This window comes from Geospiza fortis, unplaced genomic scaffold (assembly GCF_000277835.1).
Source record: "Geospiza fortis unplaced genomic scaffold, GeoFor_1.0 scaffold217, whole genome shotgun sequence".
Classification (NCBI taxonomy): domain Eukaryota; kingdom Metazoa; phylum Chordata; class Aves; order Passeriformes; family Thraupidae; genus Geospiza; species Geospiza fortis.
Window position 1 is genome coordinate 2,231,281 of NW_005054392.1, and position 14,548 is coordinate 2,245,828.

General features: G+C 37.5%; 1 protein-coding gene across 11 annotated transcripts in view; it reads right to left on the reverse strand.

Moving 5' to 3' along the window:
• EYA4 (EYA transcriptional coactivator and phosphatase 4) overlaps nt 1–14,548 on the reverse strand; it is a 144,121-nt gene that overhangs the window by 68,759 nt on the left and 60,814 nt on the right. For 10 of the 11 annotated variants that reach the window (XM_031060833.1, XM_014308914.2, XM_031060834.1 and 7 more), the window contains exon 3: nt 246–295. The exons of the other annotated variant lie outside the window; for it this stretch is intronic. In XM_031060833.1, coding sequence (XP_030916693.1) covers nt 246–295 — 50 coding nt within the window. The remainder of the gene's footprint in view (nt 1–245; nt 296–14,548) is intronic. 11 annotated transcript variants of the gene reach the window in all.

Consider the following 14,548-nt stretch of genomic DNA (forward strand, 5'->3'; position numbering starts at 1 on the left):
TTGAATGTGACCATTCAGTGCTATGCCATCATCTAAACTCAACAACCCAGACTCTAGGCTGCATCTTTGACCGGGAAAAGGGAAAAATCCCTTTTCTAGAGTGAAAACCATTACAACTGATCCAACCACTCGTTCTTTGCAAAATATAACTCCATGGCTCTGGTGCTACAAATCTACGGCCCAGCTCAGCCTTGCTGTCCGCCACCGCACCGCAGTCAGTCGGCATCGGCCATCCAGCACCATACCTGGGATTCTGCGGCTCTGAACCATCGGACTCTGGACACGGCTTCTTCACCTGCAGGAGCAAAGCAGCGCTGGTTACTTTCACTTGAAACACAACTTCCTCTTGCTCGCCCCCCATTCCAGCAGAACTTAAGGTGGATCCTGCTCTGCTCACCGGGATCTCTATAAAATATTTCCCGCACTTTACAGCAGCGGTTTGCTGTACTAAACAGTGTGTTTCATTATTATCCCATGAACAGCTGCCAACTGCACTTCCCCAGGCTCCATTAGTGGGTTAAATGTTCAGCTAAAATAGCTTGGGGAGTAGTCTTAACTAGGAACAAAGAAACCAAAGAACCAGGTTCCCCACTTTGAAATGAGAAAGCCATACTGTTCTCAGCTTGGCCAAGAAATGTTTCCCCAACTGATACTGCTTCTGTTTCCTGCTAAAGCTCAAAATAATAAACACCAGGTTCTGGGGCAAAGCACACCATTAGTTAAATAATTCATATGGTATTTTTAATTTTGTGAATCTGCTAACTATATGTTAACTATATTTTCCTATTGCATCAATGAATACATGCACTGTTTTCACTCATATTTGCAACACCTAAGTACATAAAAGGAATTTTAGCTTCCAATTTGATCTCCGCAATACACTGCTGTAGGCTGATTGGAGGTGATAAAATCCATCACTGCCAAAAAAACTTAGAAAACTGTTCCCTGGCAGACTAGGTATCTCCTTGGTATCTTCATGGTTTCCAGCAAAAATTTAATTGTACCTTCTGGTAATCTAAATTACTTGCTTTTTCAGCAGAGGAAAAAACATTTTGCTCACTAGCTTGCTAATGTAAAATCCAGGGCTCTGTGGGAGGTTTCGAAGTTCCAGATTTAAAGCCACCTAGAAATATCGCTCACTGAGGCTCACTTGGTGTGAGAAACACAATAAAAAAAACCACTCCCTTTACAACCAACAAGTTCAATGACAAGTTTCAGGATACCTTGCATCAAGAAACTCTTCTACACTTTTTTGCTACTTTAAAAGTATTTTAGAGAAAAAAAAAAGTGACTTTGACTCACTCCTATTGAAGTTATTGACAAATGACAAAACACTCACCAGGCCCAACAGGAAAAAAGGATTTGACTAATGCTAAATATTATATGTATATGTAAGTTCCCTCAGCTGAATGCCATGGAACATCGCTCATAGAGATGAGCCACTCATAGAGCATGAGACACAGCCAGGGCTCACCCAAACCCAAACCTGACAGGCAGTATTTCATAAACATTCAGATGCAAACCTCATTGCTATAGTCTTATGTTAACCACATTGTTATTAAAGTAGCATAACATCTGAAGTACAGTAAAATACCTCAGATATATAAGCATATGACCATCTGCCATGAAAAATACCTTCAGTGTGCATTATATACAAACATGAGAAATAGTTATTCAGATTATTGTGTCTCCTGAGTGTGTCAGTGTCAGAGGGAATTGTTCAAAAAATATATTCAAAATCATTTAAACACACTGAAATTACAACAGCCTCTCCTTGACAGGATGTGTTTAATTTCAGGAGCAGTTTGTCTCAACTGAGTTACAAAGGATTTGACCAGAAAACTAATATTTTCATTTAACATATAAAATATAATTTAAAATTATTGAAAACATAATGTATTTAGAGCTATAAAATACAATAACATAATTAAAATTAATTAGAAAAATAAGTATATGCCTAGTAGCCATATAGCATAAACCCTAATAGATCTTCTTTTTCCATGTCCCTTTAGCATACTCACTTCCAGCATATTTTTATTATCCCCTTGCTCTTAAATTTACTGGTATTTATACATTCCTTTCAAATTGCTTTTCTGTTCTGTGGTTGCCACCAGTAGCACTGTCTCTCACATTTGCACTGGGGGTCAGATCTCACTCCCCAGGAAAGTTCAACCACTGAGTTTAACCAGCTGCTGGAGAGTCTGTCACCCAGACATCCCAACACCCTGTGGTGGGCAACTACCACAGCAGCCCAAAGATAGTTCCAGCACACATTAACATAATCCAAGCACTTTTAATATACAGAATATATTAAGACCCCTGGTTTTCCTGGGCAGGGATGATGCAGTAATTCGGTACTCACAGATGAGTTTTCCTACCATAGCTCACATGACTACTGCATTTTGTTTTGATCAACATTACAAAGCAATCTAAATATCTGAAAGATTATGCTTTATCCATATAAATCAACATTAAACATTAAAAAAAAAAAGAACCAAAAAATTACCAACAAAAGCCCCAGCTGATAAAATTCAATAAAAGTTGAAAGGTCATACCAGAAAAGCCACTGATCAATTGCATCAAAAAGACTCACTTCCTGTGTGATGCAACAAACTTGGGGGGGAGAAAAAAGTGAGTATTTTTTATTTAAGAATATTGCAATGAAAGCAAAATGCTTTAAAAGTGAGAGTATTTCAGGTTTGTCACTTGGCATATAGATGATGCAGTTCATCCATGATCATTATCTGAAGAAATGTGCAGAAGCACAGAGTATAGATTTGGCTTGTCCTCTGAGACTAAATGTAAACTTCATTGTGTATCTTTAGGTCCCTCTATGAGAGAAAAAATTTAATAAATAAAAATGTTATTTCTTAAAGGACAAACAGGCATGGGATTTTCTTTCAGGTGGCCATATGGAATGAACACCATTTCTCTTCAAGACCACTCAAGTAGCAAAACAAATTCTGTTATTCATAAAATTATGCCACCCTTGAAGGTGAACAGAAAATCACTGTGAAAATGTCTGATCAAAGACTAAATATTGTTTCCTTTGTCTTCAGCTGCACTGTTTTACCTCTTAATCTGCCTTGCTGACTGTTTTCAAAATAATTAACTCTCACTAACACCACATTTATTTACATTCTCATGTGTTAAATGCTATAAAAAGAACCTTTTTCTTTACTCCTGCTCTGTTTTCCTTTCCCCCTTCTCTGTTTACACAGGTTTTCTCACCATTTTAGTTAAATGCATGTTGAGAATCATTCACAAGAGTAAGATTCCAGTTTCAGTTTGAATTCTATTGAACTGCACTGAACTTTCCTACTCTGGTTGCCTGCTACAATATGTTTGTAAAGTTTCAGCTAAAAACCTTCAAATACAAATATTTGTGAAAACAGACTGCTATGTTCATGTTTTGATTGTCACATCATTATGCTGCTGATTGGCTTCAGTGCCTGAAAGTTGGAGGCAAAATCCCAAAACTGAAAGGGCAGGGGGAGAGTTACCAATACCCAGGAATGATAATTTCTGTGAAATGGTGTCCACATTTATTTCAGTTTGTAAGATTCTAAAAGGCCTGTTGTCACACTGTTGGTGAACTCCTGCTGCAGTGTGGCTCCTCAGTTTCTGAAGACCCTATCTGCATTGAATACTCTCTATCTCAAAGATGCTGGTGCTGAACAGGCCTTAGGATTACTTCAGAGTTCCAGGAGAACCCCATGCTGTTGGGAAATTTGACATTATCAAAACTGTCCCTCTTTGTTTAGTCAGTTCTATCCCCCACTGTGCAGTGCCCTGGGTACAGGATACCCAGGCAGTACCCTGAAAGAAAAAAACCTGTAGACTGAAATGAAGGGAGGAAAAACAGGAAAAAAAAAAAAACCAACAAAAAATCAAACGGGGAGAGGGAAGAGAAATCAAGGCACAAAAGAAGAATGGGCTCTCCATGGTGGCAAAACTAGAGGAGAGCAGAAGCCAAGTGAAAAAAAATGTGACAGATGTAGGGGTGTGGTGTGGACAGTAGAAGAACATTGGGACTGGCTGAGATGGAACACCACAGTTTGCTCTCCTCTCTTCTAGATTTGGGCGTAACACTACAAATACAAGCCTAAGCACTCATCAGATACCTGTGAAACTCATTACAAAAGTCATTAGTGACCAGTCTGCCCAGAGCAATGGACTAGTTCTGCTATTTCAGCTGTACAGAAGACCTAATTAATTATCCAAGCTGGGAAAATATACTTTGAACTTAGATGATTGTGTATAAATATTACTTTTATGTAGAAAAATGAAAGTCTCACTTGGCTTAAACTTTTATTAAAAATAATCGAAGTTTTATACAATTTCTACCTTCACCTGACTTGGTTCATCAGAATTCAAATATGAGCACTGTTAAAAGTGTCTGATAATTTGAGGTCACTGCGAAAAAGATATGCATTTATTAGGCAGCAAAAAACTGCAATAAAGGTATATGATAAATATTTACATGATGAAGGATTTTCTATTAATTGGGCTTTGGATGCTTTATGTTTAACAAAGATAGAGGGAGGAACATTAAAAGAAAAATCTAACTATGCATTCACTGGAAAAAAGGACACCCCTTGGAAAGCCTAGGATGTCAGGTAATAAGATCTGCACCATAATGTGCAAGAAGCTGAATTTCCACAGGCCATATTAATTCTGGCATTTCCTTGCTTCTGATGTTTTTCTTTGCAACATTAACATCTTTTAACATGATTTTATTGGACCCCATTACACTAAATGTTAAACCATGAAATGGTCCTGCTCTGTGAGGTGTTCTCACACACACACACACTGGGGGTATTAAACTCATAATGCAACACAGGTGAGAAATCCCTTCTAACACTTACAGCTGAAAAATCTTGCCACATCAGCACTAAATTACTCTGGCAATGAATCTGCTGAGTTCCCTCATCTACTGCACCAATTATGGCCTTGAGGGTCCCTCCTAAATCAGTAGGGTTGCAACAGGGCTGAGTAGAGCCTGCAATGCTTTGGGCCTGGAGGAAGCAGCTATGCATGGTGGAGCTGTGGAGACTCTAACATAAGGGAGACAAGAATGAAGAAAGGAAAGTAGTTTTGGCAGACCCAAGGACAACCTCAAATCACATCTTTGTGCTTCCTCAGCCTGTCTCATTGCTCTGGACTACGGGCAGAGCAAGTGCACTTCGACTGCCTGGATGATTTCCAACAGCAAATTACTGTGGAGGAGGTTGACCCATCTCTGCTCGCTGTCCAGGGAAGGGACTATGTCTGTAGAACAACTCCAGGAGAGGATGGCACAGACAGGGGAACAACTTGATGGAAATACCAGGTAGAAGAATATGACTCAGGATATTAGTGACACTGTGATGAGTAAGAATAGAACTACAGAAAAGTAGTTCTTCTCAAATGTTTTTTAGATACTGACTTTGTTTGTTTACATGGAGTTTTATAACCATCTTGAGAACAAAAACTTTAATGGAGACTGTCTTTACAATGTCTTTGTACACATAATTTGCCAAAGATTTCCTTTGCTGCCATGATGTCATTGATACCACAAAACAAATAATGTCATTTGTTTGACCAACAAAAACAGGGCAAGGGTTTGCTTACAGATACAGCTCTGGGACTGAGTCACAAGTTGTAGCCATGCAGAAGATCTATGTGCTTTCGATTTAATTTAAAAAAACCCCACAACCGAACAACAAATATTCTTGAAAGTGAAGCAGTTTTTGATGGCTGAATTCAAATAATACTCCAACTATGTACGTCCTGTGAAGACAAAATCTCAGTGAAGCTTCTGCAAAATGAAATATATGCTGAGTAGACCTAGAGAAACATATGAAAAGAACTCTAAATAATCCCAAATTCTGAACGGTTTTTTTCACAGTAATTCACTATTCTGCCACACTTCCATAAGTATTTTACTTACTTAAACCTAGTGACAATAATAAAATTATATAAAGTTTATATTAAAATATAATATTAAATGAAATTAAAATCCATATGAAAATGTAAATGAAAATGTAAGACTACACAGTTGTGCACAGGAAAATTTTAATTACATTTCTGGTGTAGTTAAAAACCCAAACACTGATGCTACTGTTGAATTAAAGAACTTGAAGCAGTAGAAAATTGATTTTTCCCCCTACCTTTCACAGTGCAAAGACTGTACATAGCTGTATTTTATTTGAATGACACCCTGAAGTAGGTTTGTCATATTTCAGCAATGTGAAAACAAGAGTTCTGACTGCAATGGAAGAATGAGTAAAAAATATGCTACATAAATTGATTTAAAATTCACTGTTCAAGAAGTTTTTTGGTTGTTGGTTTGGTTTTTCTTAATAAAAGTCTATATGAGCTAGTTCTGTAGTGGAAACACGTCTACTCACTACCTAAACTAGGTTTAGCTATTCAGTGGTCTCTTCTATTTTCTTAGTAATGAAATCATTCATTATGCCATCAACTACAATTGACAACTCTAATCAAAACAAGATTAAGGTTTGAATTTTTTAAATGAAAGTATAGTGCAAATTATTTAGAAGTTTTGAGTATGAAAGCAGACTGCTGATGCTGACCTTTGCATTTCATGTAGCACAGTAGAGGAGACTTCATATTCAAAGACATCAGATATGTTTCCATGCCTCTAAGGGGTGAGAGCAAGGTATGGGAACAAGAAAAGTCAGTGCTGTTTCACCGTCACTTCTGTTTTCCATGCAAAACTTTCCTGAGATAGATTTGTTCTCAACGAAATGCATCATGAAATTACAGTAGTAACTCTGGTCAGAACCACTTGGAGATGTACACCTAACTCGCCAGGAATACAAATCCAGAAGGGATATATTTAGTATTAAATACCTACAATTCAAGTGAAAGGCAAGGCATCTAAATCAGTCTAGGCTTGTCACATAAGGGCTTCGTTTTCATCTAAGAGAAAGATACAGATATATTTCACCAGACTTAGAGTACTCATCCATTTCAGGCAGAGGGGAATTACACCAAATTAACTGTGACTAATGGCTTCTACTCTCCACTTACCTGCTGAAACACAGGTAGTTGGGAAACACTAGGAAATGGAATGGTGCTGCAAAAGAGAGAGGGACAAAGCCTGTGTGCCTCAAGACATCCTCCATGAAATCCTCTTTGTTGGCAACACTGATTATAACAATGGAGAAGAATGTCTCCCATGGAAGTTACATGCTTTAGAGCCTCAGTTCCTTTGAACCAGTCACTGAACTTAATAATTTTAAGAAGGAGCTATGTCTTAAAAAGCATACAATAACCTTAAATGCTTCCACTCCTTGAGATGACAATCTTCAGGACTCTCACAATGTTTTGGGTTTTCTGTACAAATTGCTGATGAGAACAGTGTGGACAAACCAGGAACCAGTCCATGGACAGCCCAAAGAGCTGCAAAGAGGCACTGCATTTCATTTAGGTCTTATTTCACCAGGCTGAAATGATGAGCAGTAACACACTAGAGCTTTTGCTGGTGTGCACATTACATACACACTGAAGTTAATTGGAATTTAATCAATCCAGGTAAATGCCTTTTTCATATTTCCAATGAGACTATAATGATCATTTTTTTGGGGCACACTGCATGGTCTTACCATTGACACAAGCCTTTGTAAAACATAAATCAGAAAGCTTTACATAAATAAAACATAAAATTCTGTTTCTATTGAGAAGTTTTAGAGAATGAAGGCATCATTAAGATGACATGATTGATAAAATCTGAGACAACTTTAACTCCTCAATTTTCTTATTCATATGCTATCGTTGGGGACTGAACATTCCTTCCTTGGTAATTTTTTGCTTGTGGAAAGGTTTCCTATGTGTTTGTTTTTGCAACATGACTAATGGGTTCAAACAGTTCAGAGCTCTAAGCATTCTTAAAATCATTTTTACCTGCAAACATTTTTAAAACACATTTTAAACTGCCTTTGGCACGAGTGCACTAAAAATATCAGAGGGTGTAACAGCATAACAGTCAAGTCATAATTTAAGTGATTGGAACCTGTAAAATACTAACTTGTACATTTTGAAAGGCATTTATGCATGCACTGTGGGAAAAACTGGCATTCTCTTTTTCTTTTTGTTTGTTTGTGTACAATGAAAGAAGGAAATACGCCTTCCCTTAAATGGTGGGTCAGGCAGGGCAAATGCCATACTACAATGACACTTTTTGTTTCAGCCTGAGTTACCTAATAGCTCAGAGCTCACAGAATGCTTTTCTCTGCAGCTGGGAGGGTGGGCCTGGCTCCCTTTGGAAAAAGAGGGGAGGAGAGGAGAGGAGAGGAGAGGAGAGGAGAGGAGAGGAGAGGAGAGGAGAGGAGAGGAGAGGAGAGGAGAGGAGAGGAGAGAGAAGGAATTCGTTCCCCATTCAGATCTTCCAAAGGCCAAAGGTTTGGAAACTCCACCAGCCTGGAGCTCACGTATCAACAAATTCAGATTCAGGAAAAAATACTAATGCACTAACACTGGTTTTCTCTCATTCTCTTTTCTTTCTCTCACATTATTTTCCTAGCTCTCTCCATCCCCTCACCCCCACCATCTCTTAAAAAATGCCCACACCAACCTAAATACAAACTTTGGCCTTTTTTTTTGCCTTTTCAAGTCAGCACTATATCTCAGTGAAGCTGAATCTGCAAGTATGTCCTTGGTGTCTTCCTGGTATCTCCAAACTGGCAATAGCTAGAAGATACCATTCTTAATCTAGACATGGAAAATGCTTACTGCTTTTACTTCAGTTATGTTCCCATTATGTCCTCCAGTTTTGTTGCAATCACATCATTTTTATTTAAGTGTTTGCCTTTTAAATATCAGCATTCCCAAATACCATTGATCTCTTTTCAGGCAAAAAACCCCCAACATACTGAAATGCAGGAAAATGGTTATGCTGTGCAGTGTTTTCTAGATTTCACCATGTGATTCCTCAGCTCCACAGAAATATTGTAAGCAAAGTAGGTGTATCAAAGCTGCTTTGGAGGCATTATTTAATATTCAAAGGAATACCAAGTCATCTCCTCTTATATGCATAAAATTCAGAATCTTCTCAGAAAACCTGAACTTATTTTCTTTCCTCCTGTTTTTCAAAACCAACCAGGGCCAACAAATGCAAAGAAAAAAAGAGTAAACTTTGAAGCTGAAATTTAAAGCAATGAAAGTCAGGAAGTTCAAAAGTTAATGTTCCTATGGCTGTGTTAACTTGGCCATGTTGCAAATAGATCATGCAAATACTTCAAGCTATTTTGTTAAAGGCCTATAGTACTGTGCCATAAAGCATAATAAAACACGCTGTTTTCTTTTCATGTGGAAACCAACTTGTATAAGGAACAGTACAGTGTATTTCTACTGCTAATGCTGACTTCTCCACCCCAAGTCACATATCTCTGCCTCAAGGCACATTTCTGTTCTGACAATGTTGGTGTCTCATTGGAATCCAGCTTCCCCTTAGCTCGCCCAAGAGCTTACAAACTGACCCCCGCAGGAACAAAGGACAACTTCTCTCCTGACTCGTTTGCCTCATCAGAAAATAATCTGTCTTTTCCCTTGAGATCAAAGAACACTTGTCACAATTTTTCCATCCCTCACTTAGATGAAATTTAAACAAATGGCGTTGTCGATCATCTCCTCCTTTCTGTACTTCACTATCCTGGTTTTTACCAAGGAGCATATTGATACCCCAGTGCAATAAACAACATGATCTCACATCTCTCAAATCCCCACTACAGACAATTAAATACATACATGTAAAATATTCTGACTTAGCAAAGAATTTATGTTACTCTCCTTGTACTCTTTTGTTTGTCTTCCATGTTTTTAATATACATATTGCAATGTGCCAAGGTTAAAGGAGATCAGGCCCCAAAAAACGTGCCTTATTCTTTGTCAAATATGTTGTGTTTCTTAGCTCCATTGAGAGCTAACCCACCAACACTGGGTCAGTGTTAAGTAAGCAATGTCTAAAAAACCACCGGTTCCACTATCCTCTCTGTCTTGGAGAAGCATACTCATCAGCTGTATTCTTCATCCCAGAGCTAAAGGGACTTTGAAGGATTTAAGGACAAGGATTGTGGTTTTGAACTATATTCAAGGAGCTCAGGAAGAGAAAAACAGTTCTAATGTGTTCACCATGCCCTTACTTGATGCGACCTTTGTAGTAATTCGTTTTCAAGCACTGAAGTCTTCATAGAAGTACAACCTGTTTAAAAGTGAATGAATACCTGACTCAGATCCTGGTCTGACAGAATGGGATGGAATAGTTTGGGCACACTGAAAGCATTGTATATGGATTCGGCTACATGACAACTTGATTTATTGGCAATCCAGAGTTCCTAGGTTGAGGTTTGAATAATTCCAGACAACATGGTAAACTCTTCCTATGAGGTCTTCCAAGTTTAGCCACTTGTTCACTGGTGCCAATTTTGCTCAGATACTTTTCAGCCTTTCAGATACTTTTCTTCACTTTTGGTCTTATCCAAGCTGTATGAGCCAGATGTAGTGGTAGAAGACCAGTTATTACCTGCAGTGTCTGCCAGCATAATCCACCCTGTGTGACCTGTCCATCACACATATGTCATACAAAATCAGAGGTAACGTTGCACAGCTCCTTCAGAAAAGGAGAGAAACTACTGCAGATTTTCAGTACACTTCTCAGTGTGCAGCTAGTAAGAAGGATTCAAGTCACTTCTGTGTTTTTTGGATCCTTCTTCATCTCTCAGGAGAGAGAACCATATTCAATTGACAGTGTTGTAAGTGACACAGAGTATCAAAATGATGAGAAAATGAAACTGAGCATTATTCACAGTTAAGAACATCTGACTTCTTCATTATCTAAACATTGATAATTTTTATCAGTAAAAATACCTGTTATTCACTGTGCTCCTTCACAGCCCTGAAAGGCAAGAGCACGTTTATGCTGAGTGCGTGTGCAGAGACCTGAGGATGCAAAGAGGCTCTTTGTGACCAGCTGCAATGACTGCAGAGTGAGATCCAGGTCTGCCAAATTCTGCATGGCTTCAGCAACAGCTGCCTGAGGCGATGCTGTATTGACTCCTCCAGCAAAATGCATTCCCTGAGCAGAGGGGTTGTCAGCCTTGGGACAAGCCCACAAAGATTTAAGCTTAGGCCTAAATCGATTGAGGCGGTTTGGCCTGTTACTGTCAGTGCAACAATTCAGAATAATGAAGGTGAGTCTGAATATGCCTTAGTAGCACAGGAAGCTCAATTAATGCCAAGAAGAAACAGGTGGACAGAGCAGTAAGACAGGTTGGAAGGAGATGAACAAGGTAATATGAGCAGGTAATATGAACATGATTTTAGCCCAGCACCTGTCTACCTATTAACAGCTGGCAGAGTCCTGTAGGCATTGTGGAAGATGGGAATTGTGTTAAAACAGTACTAAAATAAAATAAAACTGGAAAAAACCTACCACAAAGCCCCAACAATAAAAAGGGTTCTGCTCTTCTGTGGTAGCTTTTCTCCTAGTAGTAGACCAAAGGTATTCAGCTATAAATATCTGACTTTTCCACAGATAATATCTATAAATCTGATAATGAACAAATCATTTGGTCTATAAAAACAGCCCAAGCTGAAGTCATCAGCTAATTGTACAGCGCTAGTATTTTTGCACAATGCACTGAGGCTATTCCAATTAAAACCACCTGCTTTAAGTGTATGCAAATGACTATGCTACCAATAATTTCTAAAAATGTGTTCAAAGCTTTTGAAAAAAGTGGAAGGATAAGGTAATAAGTGCACACCATAGTCTAATTAGAGAATAACCAAGTAAATCTCCTGTACACTAACAGTGAACAGCTGTGCTTTTTCCTAGCTTCAGACATTTCTGTTCTCCCACATTACTGAAGCTAATTTGTTAGAATTTTAGCAACAACTTCTAGCAGCTGTTCTAACAATTATAAACTACATCAGATAACTAAGAACTTCAGTGATCTATTCCTCTCATAGTAAGGATGCAAAGGATTATTTGTATTCCAAACTACTTGAGGGTGAAAATTAAAGAATCAGTTTTTTGTGGCCCAGATATTATCCAGTTGGTGAAAAAATAATTGTTTTAGAGGTCAGATAAAAGGACACACTGCTGCAGTGTAAAATCTCACAAGCACTGGATATAAACTAAAGACCTATTCACATGCATTTGCATCATCAGGGAACCAAATTTACTTTGTTTTTGGTTACTTTAATTTTCAGTGCCTTTGGAACATGTCAGTAAAAGTGAAGAAAATGCTGCTAGGAAAAGAGTCCCTTTTTTTTCTTCTTCTTTTTTTTCCCTTTTTTTTTTAAGGGATATAAGGAAAAGAATAATAATTTAGCAAAGGCAAACTACAGATAAAATCCTTTCTGCTAAACACAGGAAAATATACTGAACATACTGTGCACTATAGTTACTATTTGCTATTAAGCATCACAGAAGCAAACTCCTATGTAGTGAGACCACTTTTTATACATATGATTTAGATTTGATTATTCAAATATTAATGAACATTTACAATTCAATTTTTACATTACAAATTAAAACCCTGTTAATATTGTAGGGTTAAAATGTCATTCAGAGAAATTAATCATAAAAGGATAGATGATTAATAGCATCTATACCCAGGAATACAACATGCGTTTGGTTGTATACTAGTAACAACAACAGCCACAATTAGAAATCACATTAAGAATATTTAATTTTGTTTTTGCCACTTGCATTATGCTGTAGTTCTTAGCACTAGTCAGAATAGCTGTATTTACAGCATGAAGTACGTAAATAAATCTCAAACTATCAGCTAACAATATATTTTTCTTTATTAGCCAAGGGGGACAACATCAGAGGCAATACAGCTCTTAAAATACTGCCACAAGAAGGAACAACTTGACAGATCACATTTCAGCTCACATGTAGGCCAATTTTGTCTCTTTTTTCAGGTTTGAAAATTTGACTGGTAATATCTCACTATAGATCTTTAGTATATCTAAAGAGATTTTCTTTTATTATTATTATTGTTAATACTGCTATATTAAAATTCATAATTAGAAAATATTTGAAAGTATGTTTTCATTTTAAAGGTGTTTTATATACAAAATAGTTGAACTAGTTTTCCAGAAGCAATCAATTAACTTGTCGAGGTTTGTTTTTCCAAATTCATATCATTTTGTTTATATTTGCTGTCCTCCAGTAAATTCTTTAGCCAGCAGGCAATTACTTGGAATAAGGAATTCTTCCAATTTATTTTGGATGGTTTTATATACCCATCTCAAGCATTAAAGAAAAAAACCTCTTTAGTTTAGGAAAATATAACAACCAAGATTCCCTAAACTCTCAAAGCATTCAAAACAAAAATAAAGAGACAGTTCATAGTGATGAATGAATTTCACGTACCCAGGGCAATGCCCAGGAGTTACAATAAAGTACAATAAAGCAGATTTTTAATGCATCTGCAGCCATTCTTCCCACAAGACTCTGTGCATTCACCCCTATTCCAGACAAGTAAGCAAGTGTCCTTTGTCTCCGGCTCAACATGCCAAATCTCCTGCACCTTTCGACTCTCCTCCCTTCTTTCCTGTCTCCCCAGCCTGATCCTGGAATGTTTTGGCCATGAGGTTAAGAAAGATTCCCCCATTTATCACAACCTGCCAAGCACAACAGGGTCACAGTCCCAGCCCCAGCGCTATCACTTAGCTAATCCAGCCGCGGCACAGGCACGAAACTTCAAAGATATTTTGCCACGGGCAAAAGTTAGTCCTTATTTGCTTTAAAATCCAAGTATCAATCAAGTTAAACTGTGTTTCAGTGGAGCTAACAGTTTGAATGTTCAGAGCAACATGGACATTTGGTTCTTAGCTGTGGCTCTAATTGAATGCAGAGCTCACCTGGGATAGCAGTACAAGTACAGCAAAAATCTCATAATGGGACAATTCATTTTATCCACGAGAACACCTTTGTTGAAAAGAATTGTTCAATCATTCATGTAAACACACAAAAGCAACTTCTGGTGCATATAATAACTTCTGTGTGCAAATAAATACCGATAATACACACAGAATCTCTGTTTATGTTAAATCACTTCAGATTATTTTGCCTTCCAAAGGTTTTACTATGAGTTAAGACAGATGAGCAGCCAAACCTATGTGATTGTAAGGATCATTTAATGACTTATAAGTCATGATTTATCCCTGAAATTAATGTGAAGAACAATTACAGATTTACTATGAGAACAAGCAAAGGACTTTTCTTCAATATCTAGGAAGCAAATCATTGATTAAATCATCCTAGGTAAAATAATATGTGAATTTTACTATCCTGGAATTCTGCCTGGGATTTCTGTTCAACCTAATGCAAACAATACAATAATTATACTTTTTAAATCAATCCAGGTTCTTCTTCAATGTGTATTTTTAACTATATCCTTCTGGGGCTAAAGAGGGATCCATCTTAAAATCAGCTTTAAAAAAAATCTTCACCTTTTCTGCAGATATTTACTTATAATTGAATACTGAGTGTTTAATTATGTATTAATTCAGAGCAATGAATGAATAT